Raw genomic sequence first — 27010 nt, forward strand, 5'->3', positions numbered from 1 at the left:
TGAGGGGTGGGGCCTGAGAGAAAGTGAGCGATGAAGAAACCAACAATCAGAACACTCAGGGCTGAGAAATATAGTTTTTTAGATTAAGTTCCTCATTTATGAGCCTACCTCCTGTTTAAACGTTTGCCATTAATGATGTCTACTTCTCAAACGAGGATTCAAGCTGGCCATGTCTCCACTCAGATGACTGAGATTCATTGCAGCAGTGTCCCTTAGCTCTATGCAGAAAAAATTTGGGTGGAAGCAAGCTGCCCTACTCCTTCCTTCTTGTTTAGTTCCAAATAAGAAAGCTTAGGTACAGAAAAACTCATGTAAAAGCAAAGACAATACATTTGTTCATCTGCTATTGCCTTGCTTTGGTGTGCATTAAACTTTATTTCTGTTTAGTTGGATGGATAGCCCTAAGTCTATACTGTTTGCTTTTGCATTTAAGGCAATGAAGGGAAGGAATTCACACTGCTTTATATAGTGCCCAGTGTACTGCCATGAACAGAGTGCTTAATAAATTTGGTCCAAAAATGACAAGATGCTGAAGAATCACACACACGTTAGAAGATAAGAAAATATGAAAGTTCACCCAGCAGTGAGAAAGCCCACGTTTTCCTCTTCTGTAATTAAACTGCAGGGAGAGGCTGCCTTACTAGTTCTTGTTTTGCAGTCTTCTGTCATGCCTGTTGCTAGTAGGGAACTTGTTCCACTTGCAAGAGAACTTTCAGTTTACTTGCAAAGTTCTATTTGATTTTCTGTCTTGAAGTTCCCTTTTCTGTGAAGTGTGTGTTGTATGGGTTTTCTGACCTACAACTTCTTTCTAAGTGAGATAACTACAAAAGACTTCAGAGACTTCTTGCCCAGGCATAGAAGCCTCTTTTTGGTCCTGTATAAATACCTCTTACTGCTAAAATGACAATGGAGCTGATAATCTGTTAGTTTACATAAATGTTGGGATAAAGTTACTCAGACTGCTAATATAAATCTTTCAGTTAATTCCACATAACTCACATGACCCACATTTTCTCTCTCTAGACCACCAATCAGAGCAGAAAATTACATTAAGAAACCAAACCACTATTATCAATTAGATGAAGATTTTTAATTCAAAGTAAATACATACAAAACAGAGGAGGTACCTATTCTTTCTGTACTTATTCAATCTAAACAATGGTTGTGAAATGTGGATGTCAGATCCTAACCCAAGGATTCTAATTCAGTAGCAACTTTTTAAAGTGCTCCAGTCAAGTTTGGCACTAATTGTCAAGAATACAACATGAATTCCATTCATTCATTCCACAAATATCTACTAATGTAGATATGTGAGAGGTGCCATTCTAGGTGCTGGGAATATAGCAATGAGTTTTTATAAAAGTCCAGATTTTTTAGGAACCAACAGATTAATGGGGATGGAGGTAGTGGGAGACAATTAAAATGATGTAAAATGTCAGGTGGTAAATAATGCTCTGAAGAAAACAGTGGGCAAGATGCTAAAGAATGATAGGGTGGGCTGCTTGTTTTAGATAGGGTGGTCAGAGAAGGCCTCTCTAATAAAGGTGATATTCAGGCAGAGAGCTGCATAAACAATAAGCCAAACACTCACTGCTCTCTCCAGAAGAGGAGGGAGGCAGAGCAAGATCTTCTTCCAGAGAAGCTCATCTCTGCAATCTGTCCTGGAGCCTGGGCAGGCATTAACCAGGTGAAAGGAGCTTGGGAGGGAGAAAAAGAAGGGATGTTTCAGGCTGAGAGAGCAGCATGTGCAAAGGCCTGCTTGAAGGGCCACAGTAAAGGTGGGGAGATGTAAGAAGGGCACAGATCTTAAAGGGCCGTGCCAAAGAATTTGGACTTGATCCTGAGGATAACAGAGAACCAGAGTTTGCATTTCCAGAGATTCCCCCAACTACGGTGTGGAGAATGGACTGGAAGAGAGTGAGACTTGGAAACAGAGAAATAAGATGTTTACTGTAGTAATTCCAGGCAAGAGAGAAGGGTGATCTCAACTGAGGTAATGGGAATAAAGAGAAGATGGATACTTTGAGGATATTACCTAGTTTACTTCCTGGGGCAGACAGAAAATTTACTTCACAAAGAAATTCAAACTGTAAGAAAAATCAGAAAGAGAAATGCTTTGATACCTGCAAATTCCTTGCACTGATTAAGAATGATTTTTCTTTGCACCTCCTAACTCTTCTGATAGTGATTTCCCTTTAACAAATTACAATGCTTTAAGCCTCTGGTCAGGAGTGCCAAAAAAGGAGTCTATTTACATGGCTACTAACTTCCATATCACTTGTCTTTGCCCAAACTTTTCTCAAATAGGTTTACAGGCATACCTCAGATAGTGCAGGTTCCATTCCAGACCACCGCAACAAAGTGAATATCGCAATCAAGTAAGTCACACAATTTTTTGGTTTCCCAGTGCCTAAAAAAGTTATGTTTATACCATATTGCAATCTGTAAGTGTGCAATAGCATTGTCTAAAGAAACAATGTAAACAGCTTAATTTTAAAAATACTTTATTGCGAAAAAATGCCAACTATCATCCTACAGCTTCACCTTGCACTTTTACATTATAGAGACGGCTTCTTTCCTTAAACCTCATGAACAAACCTCTGCTAGCTTCAAACTTTGCTTCTGTTGCTTCCTCATCTCTCTCATCACAGAATTGAAGAGAGCTGGGGCCTTGCTCTGGATTAGGTTTTGGCTTAAGGGAATGTTATGGTTGTTTGATCTTCTATCCAGACCACTAAAACTTTCTCCATATCAGCATAAGGCTGTTTCACTTTTTTATCATTCATATGTTCACTGGAGTAACATTTTTAATTTCCTTCAAGAACTTTTCCTTTGCATTCATAACTTTCCATCTATCTCAGCTTTAGGCATGCTTCCTCATTAAATTTAATCATTTCTAGCTTTTGTTTTAAAGTGAAAAGACATGCGACTCTTCCTTTCACTTGAATACTTAAGAGGCCCTAGTAGGGTTATTAAACGGTCTAATTTCAATACTGTTGTGTCTCAGGGAACAGGCAGGCTCGAAGAGAGGGACAGAGATTGGGGAATGGCGAGTGGAGTAGAAACAACACACACAACATTTATTGATTAAGTTCACCATTTTATGGGCATGGTTTGTGCCCCGCCCACCCCCAAATTACAAAAATAATATCAAAGATCACTGATCACAGATCACCATAATAGATATAATAATAATGAAAAAGTTTGAACTATTGCAAGAATTACCAAAACACAAAGTGAGATGCTGCTGTAAAAATGGCACCAACAGACTTGCTCAATATAGGGTTGCCACAACCTCCTACGTGTAAAAAAATGCATTTATCTGCAAAGCACAATAAAACAAGGGTATTTCACCATCACAATTTTCTCCTAAGTTATATTTTGCTAATCCTCAGATTCGGAGACCAAATCACCCTTAACCATCTGCCAGATGATAGCCAATGATCCTGGGCAAGCCAGGAAACCTTGGAGGCAATTCTTCCTCCTCTTGTCACTTTGTTATCACACATGTCTATATCACTTCCTGTCAGGCACCAAACTTCCAGCATGAGGGAGGAACAGCTGAGGAGACTGCTTTTACACAAAGGACTTCCCGCCTTCCTTATCCCCCATTCAGCGGATATGACATATACTGATGATATACTCGGGGCTCAAGTTAAACGAATAATAATGCAGTTGAATTTTGAAACTGCCATTTTAAACCAACCATTAAAAAGCTTAGTTGTCTGAACACACTAACAAACAAAAGATAAATTAGAAACCTGAAGGTAACTTAAACCTGAAGCTAACGTCAGTCAAAAAAAACCAAGTGAATTTGTAAAATTCATCTGTATTATATTAGAAAAGGATGTTAGTGAAGAGGAATGATAAACAGATAATACTAAATTAAGTCTCTTTGAGCTAAATTAAGTAACCTATTATTAAAGAATAACTGTAATAAGACAGCTCTGAGGGATTTACTTTCTCCACCTCTAAAATCAGTAGTGTTGTGCCAAACACAGCTGCTGGAGAATTAAGAGAAATTTTTATTAACAATGAACCACAGGCTATCCAGAGAAAAGGACTAATGGAGTTAGCCTAGGGACTAAAATTTGATTCAGTGTATATTTAAAACTACTGTGAAGTTGCTGTGTTATAATAGATGATTAAGTTTTGCTTCTTACGTCTCTTCTATAAATGGAATCCTAACACTAAGATGTTTGAGTAAATTATGATGAAAAATATGACAAGGTAGCTGTCACATTCATAACACAGTCATTTGAAAATGAGTCCAACACTGAAAATTCAAAATACTGCTAAATCAAACTTTCCATTAATGGACTTCCAGTTCTCAGATCACATTTTCATTGACTTGGGAGAGGCAGTAAACAGTAGGTACACACTTGGCCAGGATTCAGATCAGGGTTTTCTAATTAGGATGCCTTTGAGTCAGTTTCAGCTGGTTATAGACAGTTTCCCCATTTGCAAAAGAGAAGGTTAGTATCTCACCTACTTCAGGGAAACATGTAAAGGTAGAGAGGAAAAAGCACGGAACTGACAGCCAAGTGACCTTGAGTTTTTGCTTTGTCAATTAATTGAATAACATGGGTGAGACAACTGGAACCTCAATTTCCTCATTTAAAGCTCAAACTCTTCAAATTTATAACTCTAGGAGAATACCAATGAGAATCTTAAAAGCATTCCCATAGTTCAAGATGTGACCACCAAATTTCTACAGCATTAAACAGCCAAAAATATCACCTAGATTTTTTATAGCAGAAAAGGTAACTCGTAAAGAATGTCCCTAAAGGTTATGTCATAATGAGTTGGTCTACTCTGCAAAAGTGTCTTTTCAAACCCTATACATTTCTGTTTAGTAATCAAATGTTTAATTCAGCCATTGGATCCCTATGTCCACTGGAAAAATTTCTGCTTGTGGAAATACCGCTGGTGCCCCCCGCCTTCCACCACCACCACGAAGGTTGGTCAATTAAAAAGCAAGAGATGGGAAGGGAGAATTTCTTACGTAGAAATTCTCATAATAGGGAGGATGTTTGGGTAGTTATATACTCATAAAAGAGGGCGAAAGATGGCTGTGTGAGCTAAAGGGTGGTGATGTACTGGAATCACTTGTTTGGTTATATTACTGATTCATTTAGCCCCCTGGAAGTCATTTTACCTCTCCGTATCTCAGTTATTTAACCTGTAAAACAGGATTAGCTATGTCTGCCGTCTCACATGTTTGGGGATAAAATATCTCTTCTTAGTAGACAAAAGTTTGCAGAGGTTTTCTAAAAAATAGGAAGTATTAGGATTATACAAATGCAAGTTATTCTTCTAAAATACATAAGGTACATGAAGCTTAGGCTTCATCCTTTACATTCTAAATAAATGTTAACTTTTAGTCAATGAAACAGAAAAAGAAATGACCCTCTAGGCAGTTTTCATATGGAATTAAACTCCTGGCTGCTTTCTGAAGTGATTCACTTAAGCTTTTAAACCAATATTTTAGTCTAGGGCAGAAAACTTTTTACCTAAGGACACCAAGGAGCTGGGTGGTTACTATAATCAGAACTAAAACAGTGTCCTTGTTTCTTTAAATATTATTTCAACACTAGTAATGAGGCAACATGAGCTAAGGTCATTCTACTGTCTCTCTCCATACTAGCCAATTCCACACCTTGCTATATTTAGACAAGGTATGCATTCCCATTAATAGCAGAAGGAAAATCAGTCCCTGGCTTAGATCTACAGCAGTGAGGCTGTTACCTCAATTGAGGGCAAAAGATACAAACGGTATTGATGCATTCCTTGGATACCACGAGAACAATCAATAGCTGAATTTGATTTCATCCTGAATAGATGTATAATCTATAAAATACAGAATAATTTCTACCACACATAACCCTGGCAAAGCTGTGCCCAAAGCATAGGAGTGAGTATCTTTAACTTGCCAGGACTGCCTGCTATACCTTAGCTAGACACAAAGAGCTGGCCAGGTCAACAGGGGAAAATGTTAAGCAGTTTGGTCTCCTGGAAACTGGAATAAAAAGGTTTTCAACCCAGGAATCATCACTATATCAAAATATCAATGTCTGGTTGGAGAGAGTCCTCCAGCAGTTTACCTGACAGCTTCGTGGATTCAGCATCCAGCAAAGAAAGAACCAAATGGGGGACAAATAAGAGCAATGCATTTACAAAATTAAAAAAAAAGAAAAAGAAAAAGAAAAAAAGCTTGGGGAACATGGATTTTATAATAACCATGGTACTGAAGTAAATTGGGGGCATTGTACTACAGGTAATAGAGGGGACCTGTTTGGGTGGAACATATTTTTTTTAAGTGGCCCCAGAATCTGGAATTCAAAAGAAAAGTCTGAGGAAATATCTTAAAGAAAAATAAGTTGCCTTTAAGAGAATGCTAAGTAAACCCCTATAAAAACCAGATGTTTTTGGAACCTCCCCAACTGTCAGGAGAAAAAAAAAATGAATACGTTTAAAGAATGCAGTAAACATACTTCTGAAAAATAAGTATAACAAGCAGAAATCTGTTTATCTTCATTCAAAGGAAACTGCACATTGCAATTATGAACATTTCCACTGCAGGAAAGATAAGCAGATGTTGGATGTTGTCCCAAAACTTTTCTAGTATCACTGAAGAGGTTTGAGGAATTTGCTTAAAATTTTTTTTTTCAGATTAACAGTTAATACTAAAAAGGCAATATTTTCAATGATTGTTTTCTCTTCAAAATATATTTTAACATTTCTACAACAGCGCTATATTTAAACAATAGCTACCAAGGAGAAAGCAACTAAACACATAGTTTATACACTATACTTGAATATCCATTTTCCAACATTTACCTGTGAACTAAAAGCTACATCATCAATCACTCAATATAAAAATAAGGATGAATTTTTAATTAAAAAAATCCATTTTTTGTTTCCTCTGCATTAAAACTACTTAATAAAAAATTACTATTTCTAAAAATTCTCACTTGACACTGAAAAGATGAAATAACCCTCCTGGAGGAAAAAATTCTAAGATATATAAATGTTTCTTTTTTTATAGGGTTGTTTAATTTCTAAGAGAGATAAACTGGTCTGAGTTTTCTGATGGCTTTATGCAAAACCCAGAAATTTTCCCAGACCTAACAGACTTTGGATTATGACCTGAATAAACAATGTAAGAGGGGAAGAAGACAAAAATGGCACGTAAAACTTGATTGCTCACACTTCTGAAAATTCACAACTGTACATGGTGGGCTGTAGACATTGGACTTAGTAGCAAAGAATAGCTTAATAGGTTGGAGAATCCGTGACTGTCAGTGCCCAGCACAAATAACACATTCCTTCCATTAAATGCTTAAGCCTAGGGCAGGGGTCCTGAGTCTCCAAATCCTGCAAGTTCTTTATAATTAATTCAATAAGCCCCTGGATTAAAAGCAATTAGCAATTCTCCTACCTCCTGTTGAAGTCCATCTCTCAACTTTTTCTTCAGTGTAATAACCTTAAATCATTTATGCCTCCCTGGATATGGTTCAAAGCACTGGATGTACTATACCCCAATATTGGGTAGCAATATTGCTTCTCTTTATCATTCACCATATGGGTTGTGACCATTAGCTGAGTAACACAAATATTCAAACTCTATTATAATATTCCATGTTTTATTTAAGCAAATACCATTCTTTGAATATCTACTCTAAAAAAAGAGAGGGAATGCAAAAGGCCGTGTAATCCTTCCAAAAGAGAGAAATCGTAAGTGGTTGTTTAAAATGGATCAATAAACCTCACCAGCAAATTAAAAAAGCTTAAAAATAATTTTCTTGGGTCCTAAGTAAAATGCTTAAAACAGTCTATTTCCAGGTTTTTAACTGGCAGGGGGTGGTGTCATAAGATTCCTTCGAGAATTTGAAGACTCCCTAGTCTAAACTAGGACTAAAGGAACCTGGTAACTTTTCTAAAGAAAATATGGGCAATGGGAATTTGCCCTCTGGACAGTGTCCTCTCCCCTTTTAGCAGATAACAGTTCAGCTTTAACAAGAGGCAAACATAGAATGACGGATGCTTGACTCAATTCTGAAACCAGAGAAAACACACATAAAGTATGGAAGTTTCTAAGGGTTTGTCTTCTCTTAATACTTTGGATTCCAGCCTTTTAAAGCACATAATGGGCAAATCCTATGGAAAGATCCTCTATCTGTTCCCATCACACTGCCTCTTTCTCCCCTATCTCTGCAAATTCCTCTACAATAAACATTTTTATATTACAAAGATGTCCAAGCATTTGGGTGAAAGTTCATCTACTGTAGCCCTACCATACAGAGATATAACAGGATTTAAGTACAATGAAGGATTTTAGGTAAGATTTTGAAATTCATTAAAATTAAATCTGACCAATGTAAATGAGGTTTTACATTTCAGAACATACCATTTTAGTATTTATCTTCTAACTGTGAGAAATCTAAATCACCAATACAAGAAACATTTCTTTATGTATGACAGGAAATGACTAGATTTAGCGCTTTATTGATCTTATGATTTTATAATCTATGCTACCAGGAAAAAGAGATTAAATACAAGGTATAATAACTGTTACCATAAAGGTCAAAGTTTACAACAGTTAGCAATCCTCATCTATCGCCATTATGTCCATAAATGCAGTGGCTTCATATTGTTTGGATTATTTGTTAAACCAAAAAATTGATTCATACATTTACACAAAATGTTCCCTTCCTTCAGTTTGTGGCTCAAATAATTGTTTATCAATTTCCTGACCATTTTCTCTAAAACAGCACCTCTCACCCTGGCTTACTTTTCATCTTTTTGTCCTGCTTTATTTTTTTCTTTATAATATGTATCATCCACTGATTATTTATTTACAATAGCTTCTCTAGACTCTGTTTTGGCACATACAGAAAGAAAGTTAAGTTCTGAGAGCTAAGACTTGGCCTTTTAAAGCAACTTTTTTGTTCCCAATGCCTAGAATAATGCTTAGTAAATGAATAGATATTTACTAAATAGAGAAATGAAATGAACTAATGAGAGCAAATATAGCATAGTAAAAAAGCATGGGATATTAAGTAAGAAGACTTGAATTGGAGTCATTTCGCTTAGTAATTAAGTGAGCTTAAGTCATTTTATCTCTTTGAATATCAATCTTTTCCCTTTAAAAATGATGCTAAAATATCCACTTCCCAGGGTGAATTTAAGTGTTATTGGAAATAATGGAAGCGAAAACCTGTTAACCTATTGCAAACTATAGGTTACTAATCAAGTATTAATTGCTATTATTATTATATTGCAGCAGGTATTCTTGGCGTACTGACAGAAAATTCTATAAAACAGATTAATCTTGAGAAAGCAAGGTATTCTGTCACCTTATCCTTGGTCTTGTAGAGTTGTAAAGGCAGAAAGGAGTGGTGGGAAAACATGGCACTAGAAAGCACAGGCTTGATCTTCACTTACAGCTGTCTGACCCTGAGCCAGTCTCAACATCTCTGAGGCTTACTTTTCTTAACTATATACTGAAGGAAAAACCATAACTGCCTTGAAGAGTAATTGAATCAAATGTTGGATTGATGGACTAAGTATTTTTTAAACTATAATGTAGTATATCTATTTTTAGTTCAATCAATTATCTTTCCTTAAACAAAATCAGAGCTCTGACCAACACCAGGAAGATTTAATTTCACATCCCACAGTCAGGACTAGGTTCAGTGCCTGTAATCTGCGAATGGTTTGATATTCTGCTGTTGTAGAAATTCTTGAAATTCTTAATTTTTTAACAATAGGCCCCTCATTTTTATTTTGCACTGGGCCCTGCAAATTACGTAGCCAATCCTACCCACCCCCCAGTCTTTCCATTTACTAGAGTGCAAGGACAATAGTTTATAGTCTCAATGACTCAGTATACAAGGACCAATGCTAATTTAAAGGGCAGTCACTAAAAATTAGACTGTAATCAGATTGATGATTACATATTTGTAGTCCTTGAATTCTGAATTAGCAAAATACTTAGTAAAAAGACAAGTTAATTTCAAAATGTTAGCCCTAATTAGAAATACAAATGTTATTTGCCTGTTGTTTTCCAATTCACTTTTCTATTTTTATGCCCCATCACATCTTAATATAACAGGCTAAAAGGTGATGCCAGTAATTGAGACATCTGTATCTAATCTACTGACTTTCAATTCTCAAACCCAATAAAAGATCCTAGCCACAATGGTTTATCTTTATTTTTGATTTGCTACATCTCACACTATGCAAAGTGGCATTCCCACAGAAACCACCTCTCGAGTGAAATCGCCAACAGGACCCTGTTCAATTAACTCATGCTCTTTCTGCTCCTGCTGACTACAGAAACTGCTGGTGGATCTCCTTTCATTAGAGCTGAAAAGCTGATGAATTGAACATTTCCCAGACGGCAATTCAGTTTTTTATTTGATGCCTCCAGGCCAAAAAGATGGCTTTTCCCCTTAAAGCCACACTGACCCCATGCTAGTCCATTTTGACCTTTGGACTCCTTATCAGTCCACCTTTTGTCTCTCAGAGTAGTTGGACAGGCCAACCACAGAGGTCCACCCTCCAGTGAACAAAGGCTTATTATGTAAAAGAGATGAGTTGAGGGCGGAGATACCATCTGAAGAGAAGGTGTTGAACTCATCCTCTGTTCCAGCAGCATGTCCAGGACTGCTGCCACTACAAAAAGTGAAACTTCCCCTGAAAGCACTTTCCCTGCCTGTGACTTAAACACAACTTCATTTAGGAAGCAGCTTGGCTTCTTTTAGAGGCAAGCAACTGTGAACTGCATTCCTTTCTTTTTTTCAGTAAGTCTGCTACCTGCTCCTTGTGTTATATCTGCCAGTAGCTTCAAAGTAAGATTTCCTAAGAACTTTAAGAAACACACATTCTTATTTCTCCTATATTCAATATTCACGTGGCCTCAAAGATGGAAACTTGTGTTTCAAGAATTTAAATGAGCTTGCTCCCTAAGAAGTTAATCTCTTCAACGCTGAAATATGTCCACTGCCTCCTATGAAATAGGGTCAGCAAAAAAAGTATAGCCACAAGCAGTAAAAATTCTATATATCAGTAGTTTGACAGCACTTTGGGAAATCCCAATGAGCCTAGCTCTTCTGAAACAGAACACAATGAAATGTTGTTCAAGGTCTGAATTAATTTGCTGTATGACCCCAGGCAATTCTGGTTCCTAATCTTTCCAAAAATACCTTGGGATCATTTCTTCATCTTGACTATCAGTGTGCTATTATTTCACTTTTCCATTAGTTCTACTCGAACAGCTTATAAATTAAAGCACTTTTCACTAGTGCTTGGCCATGAAAGAGGGTCCTGATAGCAAAAGATGAAAGAAGATCAACTTTTCTGGGTCTCTAAGTAGCTGAAATGGATTGAAGGATAAAAATGCATTCAGCTTGATACTACTTTTTATCATTTCAGGAGAACTATATAACTGAACTTCTACAATTACTGGTGGGAGTGTTGACTGGTACAACTTTTCTGGTGAGCAAACTAACAATCTATATTAAAAGTCCTAGAAATATGTTCACCCTATGGCCTAGCAATCCCAGCACTGAGTTTTAGGATATTTCAATTAAGGGACATGTGCAAAGATTTAGGCAAAGACTGAAGCTTTGTTTGTAACTGAAAAAAAAAAAAGAAAAAAAAAAAAAAAAAACCAACAACAAACAACTGGACACAACCAAAATGCCCAACAATAGGGCAGAATTTGAATCAGTTCTATAGAAAACAAACAATCCTTAAAAAGGATATGAAAGAAAGGCATTTGAAGACAATAGCAGGATGTTACCAATATCTTAAAGTGAAAATAGGTTATGAAGCAGTAGACAAAGGACAAATCCATTTTAAAAAGTAGGTACAATACACAGAAAAAGCCTGGAAGGTGTTAATAAATATCTTTGGGAGATAAGAATAAGAGTGGCGCTTTTTGGGGAAGGAGGAACCCTGCAATGTTGTCTGTTTTTTCTATAGTAAACATGCATTATCTGCAAAAATATTTTTAAATAACCAATAGTTTTTGCTTTGTTGATTTTAAATGCCAGTAAAGACCATTTCCATCCACCACAAATTATGCAACCAGGACACTTAGACTGAGTAGGTGGTAAAAAAATAAAGACATTATCAACTTTTTTGTGTATACCGGTAGACAAGTTTATAAAAAGGGACTCTCCATTTGCAAATTTCCCCAAAATTCACTTACAAGATTGCCGTAAAGAGGACTGGCATTCAAGACTTATTTGTTGATTTTTATTTTAAATGAAGAAGGCACTAGGTATTTTTTTTTTTTGGTTATTAATAACAAAAATTGGCTTTATTACTCTTTTCAGCAAGAAAAGAGCACCGTGGAACCTTGGGGCATTTCAGCAAGAAAGTGAAGAATGCCTTATTAATCGGATTTCCACTTGTGTTAGTTGATTTGGAGGTGGGTTAAAGTGTGGGTTTGCTCAGGACTGTGTGCTGTCAGGAGTGAGAATGATTCTTTGGTATTTTAATAAAACTTATCTTTAGGGAGGTCAGATTAGAGCAAGAGTATAGCTGTAATTAGTAAAGAAGCAGCATTTGCTTTACAGGCTAGAAAAGCGGATGGTTGGTATTTTGTGGCTTGGACAATGCTCATGTTTTGCGTGTGTTCAGACATGATTAAGGAGTGGACTTGTTTGTGTCTTGATCCATCATGGCCACATACTGGTCTTGCCTGATGCTGACGTTCCGTGAAATTCTTATGTTCACCAGGAAAGCACCAGGACCTAGCTGAGAGTACTAAGCCAGCTCCTGGATAACAAAGGTTGTTTTTTCCTTTTTTCATACATTGTAATGAGACATAGGGACAGCAGGAGGTGGGCTGGAAAATTGCAGTTTGTTTTTTAGGGACTTCACAGTGTCTGCTTTGAGTCTAAGCACAGTGGGCTGATTCTCCTAGAGAACAACTGTCTCAAGGGTTTACAGTTTATCTTCATCAAACAACTTTTGCTCCTGCTTTTCTGAGATCTGAGGGCATTTTTTCTCTCCCAGGAGGCCACAGTTTCTTTCTGTTTCTCAGACTTTCTTCTCTAAGACTTCAATTTGACTTTCTATTTTTAATATTAGATGCTTTAGAATCATTCAGTTCTATCTAGATCTTCTCACTGGAATTCCAGACATGATCACAACTCATCTATCACTGAATCCTGCTGTTCTAAAACTTGCTGGCTGAGTTCTCTGACCTTGCATCCAGGATAGCATATATCTCATCATCCATTTCTGAGAAATAATGTGGTATAGCTCTTTCTTCCTATACTCCCTGATTGTTCTCCGTGGCAGGGACCTCCAAAGGTGAGCCACGGTCTTTTCTGGCTGCCTTTATTTCCACTTGGAGGTAGTATGTGTTCTTACTGAACAAAATTCTACCCTTCTTCAGCTCAATTCTTCCAGTGTCCTCTAACTTATAAGAGCCTAGGTGATTCTTCTTTTCCATGTGGTCTCAATAGGGGACATGTGATGGAGTATTGGTGGTGTCTGATCAGGTCTCAGAAGCCCCAGGTGGCTTTGTTCACTGGTCTTGTGCCTTGAAAGGGATGACTAGAAGGCTGGGCTCTGCCCATGACCTCTCCAGCATGGTGGTCAGACTTCTCACATGGTGGTTCAGAAATCCCAAAAACAATGTTCCAAGAGATAAGAAGTGGAAGAAGCCAGTGTCTGATGTTTGTGGATGCAGCCTCAAGTTGTCCCAGTGCCACAGGCGCCTCCCCTAGATGTCACTTTTTTAAAAGCATAAAAAAAATTCTTCTTATGACATCAACATTTGCTGATAAACAGAGCATATGGCCTTGCTGAGAATTTCACCTGAGCACCTAAAATGGCAACAAAACAAGGAGAGAGAATCCCAGTGGTACAGCACAGTGGACTACCTTGATTACTGAGACTGACTACAGGAGAGCCACAGGAATGAACAAGCCCCAACACAGTAATACCCAGGACTAAAGCAGATTCTCAACAGATGTGTTAAAGTACTTCCAAGTGGGTAAACAATAAAAAAGTATGATTAAAACAACAGTGACTGTTAATCCTTAAATTAGAGATAAGCTAAATAGCCAGTCTACATTCTTCAGTTTTTCTGTAATTTGAAGAAAAATTACACTGAGTTTTAATTAATTTAGGCAGAATCACTAAATGGAAATACATATACAGTCTCTCTTACCTAGTCACACAGTCTGCCATTTCTCTCAGGGTAGGAGAGTCTAATTAAGGCTCAATTTGTTAAGTTTTTAGTTTCCGAAGTGGCTCCTTTTTGACTCAATATCATTTGGGCTTACTGTAACATGGCATTTATATAGTTCTTGATCTTTAGTAATGTATAATTTCCAACTTACTATGGTTTTCTACATTGTAAAAGATCCTCATGTGCACTAGGATTGTTTCCATGCGTATCTGACTTAGAAACCAAGGAGTTGTATGTTGCACATTACTTACAGAACTCTAAATAAGTTGAGACATTAACTGGCAAGTAGGCCATTAAAATGGTAACCAGGCCATTAAGAACCAAGGAAAAACAGCAAGCAACACCCCTCCTCCTTCAGCTCGCGCCACTGTAAATACTACAAGCCCTCTGCGCCATGGGAACCACCTTGCCTACCATGTGATGCTGATGTAATATTAGTATCTAAAGCACCTGAAGGAAGCAGAAAAAGAGATTTTGCTTTGGATTACTTGAATGTGCTTTAAAACAAACAAACAACAACAAAAAAACCCATAAAGTCCCTGCCACACACTAATGAATTTTTATGTTGCCTGTGGGGATTTCACACTGTGCTGCTCTCAGCCACTGGTACTGATTCAATAGCAACAGCTTTGTAAAACTGGCAGCCTTCCTAAATAAGCTGTGTGAAGTCTGCAAACACTAGTTACTGTGCTGTGTACCCAGTGGACACTTCATAAAAACTTGATAAAAATTCTGCCCATATGATATACCCAAAATAGGCTCACCATCCACCTACATGAAAGCCTTTATGGATTATCCTTATTACCCCAAATAATTAACAGCAGTCATTCACTGGAAACTATTCATAATATGGCCATAACATCTGCCTCAGTAGTCCTTCCTTTTTCTCTCACCACATAAGTACCCCTTATCCCTGTTTACACAAATCAAGACTTTTAAGAGGGCCAGAAATAAAGATCAGCGCCTCAGCTCAAATCCTACTTCTGTAAATGATACCTTTCTGTCTTCTGAATACCTATAACGCCAACTGCACCATTAATCTAGCCCTTAGGAAGCACTAAATTGTGCTCTTATTTATCCTTTTATTGACATGTCCTATCTCCTCAATAGACTGTGAACAGAAACCATGTCTTGTATTTCTTTGTATCTCCCATTCCATGTACATAATAGGTGCAATTATGATAATGATGCAAATTATAGAATTTTTACCATCAGGTTTGGTGCCACTCTGTGTAATAATTCTTTCTCCTATAAGGTGGCTCATACCAAAAGGGCAAGAATAGCAGAAATATAAGTTACCATTTACTGAGTAAAACACTAAACATTTCACAAATATTACATTTAATCCTCACAAGTATTATAAACTACGTTTACTGAAGAAGAAACTAAGGCTTAGTGTCCTTATATAATACGTTCAAGGTCACATAGTTAAGAAGTGGTAAAACCTTGATGGGAGGTCAGGTCTGTTTCATTCCAAACACTACACTGTTAGCCACAAGAACAAATGGGAAGTAGTTATTCTGAATATGTGACCCAAGAGACCTGTTAAGGGTTTTAAAAGGGAATATTTAGGGAATGTGATGCCAGAAGAAATGAGTGTGAGATTTGGTTGGGAGGGATGAACATCACAGAAGTGGGGTTGATAGAACGGCTTCCACAAATCTGGTCAAAGGAATTTCAAAGAGGTTAGGTTTTACTCACTGCCTGAATCTATTTATTTTATTCATCTTCTAGGAAGAGAATTTTACCTTAAAAGTTGTTCCCATTTTCACAGACACCCCAACTTCATACGATAATAGAAAATGAAAAGTTTGGGTGTTTTTAAGAACTAGGTATATTAACTTCAGGAGAAATAAAGTAATTTAAAAGGATACATGACAGAGAAGGGTCCTGAAAAAACTCTCATTTAAGAGCTCTCTTTTAAAGAATTTAGAATTTAGAATTCACGAAGAAAAAGCAGAAATACTCTCCTTCAGTTTAGCACTCTTGGAGATCAAATAGCTTCTATGTCTCAACATTCAGAGAATCGCTGAGACCAGATACATAAGACGTGATGCTGAGCTCATGAACCTGCTTAGTTTCTTGCTTGTGGATAACTGGGGTCAGGACGGACTAAAAGTGGTCCTAGCCTTACAAACAGCCTTCTGTGACATAAATTTTTAAGAACAGTCGCCACAGAAGATAAGCAATATAAAGTCCATGATCAGAACTCTCAGGGCTTGAAATATTTTGCTATGGATCATTAATCTTGATAAATAACCACTAGGTACAGAAAATACAGTAACAATCATATCTGTAATTTTTATAGTTCTTTCTCATGTATTTTCTAATGTGATCTCTACAGTACTTTGAAATGAGTCAGATGATATCCCCAAACAAATATAAGCAACAATTTGAGCCATAATTTCATTCATTACCAGAAAGTCATATATTCTATATCTTCAAACCTAAACTGTTTTTTAACTTAAAAAAATAAAATCTAAAATTGGCTAACACTTAAGTTTTGAGAATAATTCAAGCCTCTGAAATCTGTTGCTTTAACAGACACAACTATTGATTGTCAAATCCTTCAGGATACTAAAAGAGGGGTCATAGAAGGGTCATAACCCTCTAAAAACAGATCAATGCCAAAAAAAAAAAAAAAAAAAAAAAAAAAAGACAAGACACCAAGAGTTGCTCAATTTGCACAAAATGCAAAAAAAGGGAGGTAAGCCCAAATTTGCCCTTTGGTGTGCAACACTAGCAATCTATTTATAAATCATTGACTACATCCTTCCAAATCACAGGAACACCTAAAAAGGCCTTAATGTTCTTAGCAAATTTCTTCAAGTTAAAGCTAATTATGTTAGTGGCAGTAACATCCTGCATCATTCAACAATGCAAAGCTAAATTTAACCCATGTGAAAATAGTTAGAATCCTTTTTTTTTTTGCTTCATCTTAGAATTCAGGAACACCTATTTGATTGTATTTACACCACTGTTCTTTAGCCCCAAGGTGGCATAACAAACGATAATTAAAAGGACTCACATTACCAGAGACCCAGAAGAGATGTGAGCAAGATGATCTGCCAGCCTTGAACCCCTCTATTACTATGAAGTCTAAAAGCTCTTGGAAACACACTGACAAAATCCTTAATTATTTGGCTTTGGTAAGTGGTTTCTTAGTGTAATTCTAAAGAAACTGCCCAATTTCAAGAGACGATTATAGATGAACACACAAACCAACTACAGTAATTTAGAGAAAAACTCACTTGATTAACTGACAAGAAATCTTGAAATGAGCACAGCACAACTTTGCCATTCCTGTTCATCTTCATTTTGCAGATTTATTCTTTAGGTAACTTCGTTAAGCATCGTTCCAATAAGGGCAAAGTTGAGAGTTGGTTTTTTTTTCCTTGGTTCTAGGCCAAGTACTCCGCTACTTATTTCAAATAAACACTGTGTGTAAAGCCACACAAAGTTATCACTGCTACTGAAAACACAAATGCATCTATATACTCAAAAGGTCATTAACCTTTTCTTCATATTTAAAGGCTATAACAACTAGGAGATTCATTAGATGTGAACTAATCTGACCACTTAAAAAAAAAATTCCACTTTTAAAGGCTACATTCTCTATTCAGTAACCACAAAAATAGCCAGTAGTAATTTAAACTCAAAGAGACATCTCATGTCTCTTTTAGATATTTATGTTAGCCTCTTTAGCTAACTGTGTCTACCATGGAGAGAAAACAAGTCCTTAAATCAGAAATGAAGCCAGGCTTCAATCACTGAATTATCAATTATTCTAATGATGTTTGCACAATTCTATAGAGGACAAGACTGTAGATTTTACAAGTGCTGTGAGTGATAATTACACTTATTCATGGGAACAAAGAAATTGAAACTAAAATTTTGAAATAAGTTTCATAACATTGTAACACTTGGAGTAGAACTTGAAAAATTCCTGCTACAGAACTGTTTTAGAGTTCAGAAAGAGACGGAGGACTAAATTATTATGCAAATCGTGCATAACCTGGACAAAGCATCAAATGTTCAACAAGTATTTTAGCCCCTAAATGCAAAAATCTGAAATAAAATATTGGTAAACCAAATGCAGCAATATTTAAAAGAGTAATACAAACAGGGTGTAGCTCATTTATGTAAGGATGACTCAATTTTAGCAACTCAATTTAAGTCACCGCATTAGCAGTAAAGTGCAAAAATCATATTATCCCAATAGATGCCAAAAAAGCATTCAATAACAACATCTAATTTAAAATTTATACAAATAAGGAATAGAAGGAAATGCCCTCTATTTGATAAAGGGTCTACGCCAGAACCTACAGCTTACAAAACATGTTACAAAACGTAAGAAGCATTCCTTTTATAATGGAAAACAACACAAGCCCATTAGCACTGCTATTTAACCTTACACTAGAGGCCTTAGCCAAAGCAAAGAGTTATACGTATTCATAGAGACAAAACTCATTTACAGATAAAATAATCGTCAACGTAGAAAAGTCAAGAAAATCAATTAAAATTCTATTAGGACCAAGTAAGGGTTCAGCAAGATGGCTTGATAGAAAAGCAAATATAAAAAGGAATAGTTTTACTACACACCTGCAGTGACTAATTAGAAAACATCATGGTATAACAGACCTCATTCACAAGAGCAACAAAAACTGTATGAAACACCCACGATATACCTAATAAGAAATGTGTAACTACCATATGAGGAAAACTATAAAATGTAAATGAAGGACATTTTAAAAGACCTGAATAAACAGACATCCACATCACATTCCTCACTGGAGGAGGCTCATTTGGTAAAGTTGTTAATTCTCCCCCAAATTAATTCAGTACAACTCTAACCAAAATCCCAACAGGATTTTTAAAAAATGGAAACTGACAAGCTGATTCTAAAATTTATCTGGGAAATAAATAAGCAAGACTATCCAACATACTTTTTCAAACAAATATAATGAGGGAGGCCTTGCCTTATTACAAAGTATCAAAATACCCATTACTTCAATATTAAGCAAATCAGAGGTATATTGGTGTATAAAAGAAAAATATTAACAGATTTTAAAAGCACAGAAACAGTCCCCATATATCTATAACAATTTAGTATATGATATATGTAGCATTTCAAATCAGTGAAGTGAGAATGGATTTAACAATGGAACTGGAATACAGGACATTTGGAAATAAGTAAAAGTTAGACCCTTAGCTCACTCTTATAAATAAAAATATGTTCTAAATATTGTAAAGAGTTAAATACTTAAAATTTTTAAACCTACTAGAAAAATATAAAAATACTTTTATGGTATTGGGGAGTGGGAAAGGTATTCTAAAGCAAGATACAAAACCCTGAAATTGTAATAGAAAATACTAACAAGATTGGACTATATAAAAATAAAATTTTTTATATAAGATGCAACATTAAAAGGCAAGCAATAGGCTAGGAGAAAAGTATTTTTGCCACATATTCAGAACACATACAGAACATCAAAAAGAAAAGGAAAAATAGTAATAGAAAAAGGTCAAAAGTACAAACATGTAAATCACAGAAGAAAAGTGCAAAAGACTAATAAACTTCTTTAGTAATAACATAACTGCAGATGGAGAAGTATTTAAGAGCAGGGACTCTAGAGTCAGACTGCCTGAGTTTGCATCCTAGCTTTCTAGTTTTAGACAAATTATTCAACCTCTCTACACCTCTCACCTGTAACAGAGGATAATACCTAACTCATAAGGTTAAATAGTGCTTGGCAAACAGTAAGAGTTCCGTAAAGCCTTCTAAGGAGGCAACTTGGAAGTATGTGTATACAAAACTTTCACATATACCTAACAGATCCAGAAATTCCACTTCTTGGAATTCATCTAAAGAAATATTCACATATGAACACAAATATGTATGGTAACAGGATGTTCAGCACAGCACTACAAAGAGCTCTGGATTCAGATACAAGAAACACTGGATCTAGTGTCAGTTCAGCTAATAACAAACCATGCAACCCTGTGCAAATCATTTCACCATTTTGATTTCTTTAGATCATTACTCTATAAAATGGGAATGATGATTTGCCCAATCTCCTTTAGAAGGTTGCACTAAGGTAGCTGTCCTCTAAGTGTGGTTCCCAAACCGGCAGTATTAACAACGTCCAGGAACTAGTTAAAAATGCAAATTCTTGAGCCCTATCCCAGACCTATAGGATCAGAAACTCTGGGAGTGGGGGCAGCAATCTGTGTTTTAACAAGCCCTCTAGGTAATTCTGATGCAAGTTGAAGTTTGAGAGGAGCATTTCAGTTGAACACAAGTGAAATCACTTTGACAACTGTAACGCAGCACTTAAAAAGCACTGTTTTTCCACCTTTCAATTTCATGGAAAGGTACATTTCGGATAATCACCTTGATATGCTTCCTTGTTTGTTGAGCCTGAGCTGTAGAACACACTGCTTTTCAGCTAGCAAGGCCAAACTTACATGAAGCCGTGTACGGATGAGTAGAAAAATGGGGATGAAAACTAAAGGACAAATGCGGTGGGATGGGGGGGATGATTTGGGTGTTCTTTTTACACTTTTATTTTTTATTCTTGTTCTGGTTCTTTCTGATGTAAGGAAAATGTTCAGAGATAGATTGTGTTGATGAACACATAATTATATTATCATACTGTGAACAGTTGATTGTATACCATGGAGGATTGTGTGGTGTGTGAATGTATTTCAATAAAACTGAATTTAATTAAAAAAAAAAAACCCTCAAAAAAAAAAAAACTTACATGAAGCCAAGTAAATACAAACAATGGTCAAGAATAAAAAGCTTACAGTAACCTCATTAACAAATTAAATAATGTCTCAAGTGCCTACGTTCCAAGACTTCTGATCAGAGGTCTTCATAATGGGGACAATGTTGTATTTTTATTAGAGCAATTGCATAGAGTTCCCATATACCCCCCTCCACGCATAATTTTCCATTAACATTTGCATTAGTGAGAACACTGTTTTGATAGCAGTCTTTGCCTGCATTTTATCTAGTAATTCCTGATCTTTCCTTGAACTTTTTAGAACCAAAAATGACCACTTAGTTCTTGATAAGCTGTCTGCTGATAAGACAATAATGAGGAACACCTTGGCCCCTTGTTTAACACAGTGACATTCTCAGGGATAGAATGTTGGTTCTCTAAAAATAACATAGACTTCCAAATTTTTCTGAAATTCAGACGTTTGTTTTACAGACTCTTAAAGGGTATGGAACTTTTCATGATCATTTGATCATTCTAATCAAAGTCTCCTGAAGTTTATCAGAATTGTTTTATTTTCTGGGTTGCCCACACTTTTTTTTCTAGTAGGATTAAGACTTATAACAACTTTTTTTTTTTTGTTTCTGGAATGAATTTGATCACTTCTTAAATGTTCTTCATTGATATGTTAAATGTTAAAAATAACATCATTATTTGGTGAGTTTTATACAATTCCAAATAGAGACCTTAATCTAATAATGATGATATAATCCCAACAAAATAAATACTCCAGCTATTCAAATTTTGCCTATATAAAATACAGTCAGAAGTGAAGGAATTAGAAACAACCTGCAAAATCACCAAAATTAAGTGTTCAGAGGACATACTCAAAAAGTTATCATGCACTTTTCCAACAGGAGAACCCTTAGGATTTTTGACTCTCTGGCAGAGTTCTCATAGAATCTGTTATCTGGTTTCTAAACCCACAACAAATCAGAAAGAGAAAAGAAGGTATGGCAAAACTATAAAAAAGGAGCAAGAACCCCCCAAATACCAGAATCATGGACCATTACTAGGTGATGTTTGAGCTCAGATGACCATAGATGGTACATTTCAACCTCCTCATTATATGGAAGCCACCAAATCACCCAAGGTGATAAAGCTATGTGGTGATTTTGTTGTGACCCCCCAACCCCCACCAGTGCTCTTCTCACTACATCAAGATGCCTGTCATGATCTTAATGATAGCTCCAACCTGAAGCACTAACATAAGGTCATAATTATTCCACGTACTATAAAGGTGGCATTTTAGAATAATTCAACCTAAAATGTTTAAAATAAAGGTTTGGGCATTTCTCCAAAGAAGATATACAAATGACCAACAAGCACATGAAAAGATGCTCAATACCAACAGCCATTAGGGAAGTGCAAATCAAAAGCACAATGAGATACCACTTCGCACCAACTAGAATGGCTAGCATTAAAAAAAAAGTAAAATTAACTGGTGGGGATATGGAGAAATAGGAACCTTAATACATTGGTGGGAATGTAAAATGGTGCAGCCACTGTGGAAAACAGTTTGGTGGTTCCTCAAAAGTAAAATACAGAACAGCCATATGACCTGACAATGCTGCTTTAGGGATATACCCAAAAGAATTGAAAGCAGGACTTAAATACATACCCGTACACTAACATTCAAAGCAGCATTCGCAATAGCCAAAAGGTGGAAGCAACCTAAGTGTCCATGAACTGATGACTGGATAAACAAAATGTGGTATGTACCTGCCAAGGAATATTATTCAGCTTAAGGAATGAAGTTCTGATATATGCTATAATATGGATAAACCTTGAGACATCATGTTGAGTAAAATAATCCAGACACAAAAGGCCAAACATTGTATGATCCCACTTACATGAAATACACAGAATATGCAAATTCATGGAGACAGAAAACTGATTACAGGTTGGGGGAGGTGGGGTAATGGGAGCTGATGCATAATGGGTATAGGGTTTCTGTTTGGGGTGATGAGAAAATTCTAGTAATGAATGGTGGTAAGGGTAGTGTTAACACTGTGAATGTGATTAATCCCACTGAATTGCATGCTTGGGAGTGGATGAGATGGGAAAATTTATGTCGTTTTTATGTTTCCACAATGGGAAAAAAAAAGGCAACTAAAAAGACTATGGCAATTAAACACAATCCAGAATTCTGGATTGGAACTAATAATGAAGGAGAAAAGGCCCAAAAGGACATTTTTGGGACATATGAAAAAACTGGAATATAGACTATTCAGATCAATGTTAAATTTCTTGAGCTTGATAACAGTACTTAAGGTGGTTATGTAAGTGGATATTTTGTTCTCAGGAAATGCACATGGAAGTATTAAGTGTTCAAGGATGACTATGTATACAACCCACTCTCAAATGTTTAGAAAACAGTTGATGGATGGATGGATAGACAGATAGAAAGATATGGCAAAATGTTAAAGGTTGGTGGATCTGGGTATCTGGGTGAGGATAAGTTGTAGTTCTGTGTATGGGTTTTATATTATTTTTGCAATGGTCAAAGTTAGAAGTTTGAAATTATTTCAAAGTAAAAAAAGTTAAAATAATTAATTAAAGGTTGTGGAACTCCCTCAACTAACTGGAAAATCTAGCTTTCCAGAAACAACTAGTTCTATGAGATTTGGGTAACAAATTTTAATTTTTTGGGAGAAAAAAAACAGAAATACAGTCAGGAAATTAGTGGAATGACTTTTTTGCATCTTCTTTCACCCCAAAGCATGGTTCTCAATCTTGGCTGAACAAGAGACTCACCTGGAGAACTGTTAAAAATCAGTGTTTCAACTGCACCCCAGATAAATTAAATAAATATCTGTAGAGTGGGACTTTGGCACCAGGATTTCTTAAAGCTATCTATGTGATTTTAATGTGCAGCCAAGGTTGACAATCACTGGGCTAAGAATATTCATATGGCAAGGTACTGCTGCCCTCATCCACACAAAAACATATTTCAATTTTTTCAAGTCAGTCTTTCCTTATGACCCTAAATCTGAATGTGTTAGTTGCTCCTACCACTCACTGCTACTCACATACTGACACCACAGGGAAATGCCCACACCAGCTGAGGTTTACAGTATTAGGTATTAGGAACAGTAGTTGCTTTTAGGGAAGAGATTCTTTACCTCTTTTGAGATCACAGATTACCCTGAGAATCTGATTTAAAAATATGCTTTTCTACCTAACATTTTCATCTGATCTCAAGGAGTTTATGGACCTTCCAAAGCCAAGCCATAGAACTCTAGGTGTCCATGCACCCCAAATTAAGAACTTCTGCCTTAGGTGCCAACAATGCATTATGTTTAAGTTCATAAAATTTAGGATTCTGTTCAGAATGATCTCTAAGGATTTTTTAATGATGATGAACTGGGCAATACTATGAATGCTAAATAAATATGACCTCTAAAACAATATTAATAAATAAAATTTGAAGAAGTCAATGTTATTACCAAGGCTCAGTTCCAAGGGGGAAAAAAGTGGCAAAAGACAAAAACGAAAAAGAAATACTCTGAAACTTCTTAAAAAGTATGTCTGTGTTAGCAGCAAAACTCTCATTACAGCAAATAACTTTTTCACCATTAAACTGAAGATGTGTGAAGTTAAATTCCTAAGCCTTCCATGTAGGCAACTACTTATAGTGGATAACAGCACTGGCCTACGTATCCAACAGATACGTATTCTAAGGATATTTTTGTCACTATCTATATGGCCTTGAGCAAATACTCAATTTCTGTAAGCCTCAGCTTCATTACCTGTAAACAGAATAACTAATTTTGTAGGGTTGTTAAGATGTAATGATAGTTTTGTCACTTACTATCTATATGGCCTTGAGCTATTACTCAGTTTCTCTAAGCCTCAGCTTCATTACCTATAAATAGAACAACTTACTTCCTAGGGTTTAGGATGATTCAATAATGTACAAGTGGTCTATAAATGGCAGCTATTCATTATTATTTCATTTCAATTAACTCATTTTTGTACAGTACTTCACAGTTTGCAAAGAATTACTAAATATATGATCTCTTATGATCCTCTGGGGTAGGAACCCTGTATTCCCATTTTACAGTTGAAACTTAAGTCAAATGATTTACTCAAAAACACTAATTAGTAGGAAAAGAAATCTGCGCTTTTTAGATCACACTAGGATGCATGATTCAAAACTCCTTTCCTCCGAAAAGCTTAGAAGTTCTGCCTTAAAAAAAAAAAATACTGTTAATGCTATTATTTTGAGATTGTTACCCAATTTCACAGTTTCAGATTATTCACTCCTTTCCTTCTCTTTCATTCCATTTGTCTTTTTACTTTTTTTGGCAGGGCGGGGGACGGTAAGTAAGGCAGCTTATTCAGCTGTGAAGAGTTTACAGTACAGGGAAGGAAAATCATTGTTTTTTTTTCTTTTTTTGGCTGCTTCTATAGCGGCTCCACCACTAGAGAACAGAAGGAAAAAAGAACACTCAAATAGTTTAATTTGATTTGGTAGGAACAAACCATTAATTAAAATAATAAATTAGGTGTGACATTACCTATAAATCACTTTAAATGCTATTTTCAGTCCCTTTAACAAGAGGTAATGCAGAGTCGTCTCTTCTTGGACACTAAAAAGTTCTTCAGGATCACTTGCAGCGGTGGTTTAGAACTAGGAATCTAGGAAAACCTCAGCAGATGACTCTCCTGCTCTGAAGCCACTCTGGAGTTAAGTGCTAATACACGAAGTAGACCAAACTGCTGCTACCTAACTGTAAGTCACTACACTGATTTAAGGATGCAGCTTGAATAGGTGGAGTTCCTCTACTCTGAGCTTTATAGCTAACTGTGAGGTGAGAGTAACCACAAATTTGAGAACACCCAGTTCTCAGAAACAGCTAAGCCACAATAGAGGGGAAGGACAACAACATCTACAGACTTCAAAAACAGCGACGAATTAACGATGCGCATGAATTCTTGCACTTAAGTGAATGAAGTTGGCGTGTATGCAGTTGGGTTGTGAGCACCTAACACTGCAGGGGGAGGCAAAAATGAAAAGAGCCAACTACTTTAGTCCAGTTCTCTGAAATAACTCCAGGCTACACACAGCGGGAGAGAAGAATGAACTGCTTTCCTTTGTGTGAAGGGCTTGCACTAGAAACCTATGGTCACGCGCAAACATATATCTATATAGATACATGTTTATATATCTATACGTAAACAAAAAAAAACAAAACAAAACAAAACGAAAGCTTGGTCACCAGCAGGACCAGCAGGGGAGTCCCTTGCGTTTCCGGCCGGCTGTTCCGACTCCACCGCGACTGCCCTTCGCTCCCCTATGCCACACGACTCAACGGTCACTCGGTCACCAGAAACAACTTCCCGGGGACAACCCCACTTCCAGATTCCCCCAACGTTTACCAGGAATTCTCGCAAAGGCTTCTTCTGCTGGGGACAGTTTCTACCTCCACGAATTACCCCACATCTCCACTCCACCACCCCCTGGACGCCCCGGAGACCCCAAGCACGCAGCCTGCGATATTGACCCCTCGCTTGCTTGCTCGCTCGCTCCCCCAGGATGTTGGTGAAAGCAGCTGCTAAAAAGAAAACTTTTCGAGCTTTCGCGGAAGTGGGGGGGGGGGGGGTGGGCAGCACACTCACAGCTGGTTGATGGCGTTCTGCGAGATGACCGCGTCGGCGGAGAAGTAGGGGATCATGTCGGGGCCACCGAGGCTGCAGGTGCAGGCGGGGGGCACCGTCCTCTCGCGGATCAACGTGCTCGGGATCATGGGGCCGGCTCAAGGCGCGCAGCTCGGCATCCTGGCCCCCGCCCGGCTCGAGCACCAGGAGCCGGCAGCGCGGAGTCCCGGCCGCGGAGCCGGGCACGCCGGGTCGCGCGGTGGGAGCCTTCGAAGCCCTGAGGCTCGGCACTGGAGTCCCGGCGGCCAGGCACAGCCAGCAGCCCGCCCCAACCCGCGTCCGGGGCGGGGCGCCGCAGCGGGGGCGGGCCGGGAGGGTCCGGAGAGCCGGGAGGGTCTGCCCT

General features: G+C 37.2%; 1 protein-coding gene across 3 annotated transcripts in view; it reads right to left on the bottom strand.

Moving 5' to 3' along the window:
- Positions 1-27010, bottom strand: part of SSH2 (slingshot protein phosphatase 2) — a 312067-nt gene that overhangs the window by 92252 nt on the left and 192805 nt on the right. The window contains exon 1 of one of the 3 annotated variants that reach the window (XM_037808536.1): positions 26629-26947. The exons of the other annotated variants lie outside the window; for them this stretch is intronic. Coding sequence (XP_037664464.1) covers positions 26629-26756 — 128 coding nt within the window. The 5' untranslated portion in view covers positions 26757-26947. Of the gene's footprint in view, positions 1-26628; positions 26948-27010 lie in introns of those variants that run through there. 3 annotated transcript variants of the gene reach the window in all.

Source organism: Choloepus didactylus, chromosome 18 (assembly GCF_015220235.1).
Source record: "Choloepus didactylus isolate mChoDid1 chromosome 18, mChoDid1.pri, whole genome shotgun sequence".
Lineage (NCBI taxonomy): Eukaryota > Metazoa > Chordata > Mammalia > Pilosa > Megalonychidae > Choloepus > Choloepus didactylus.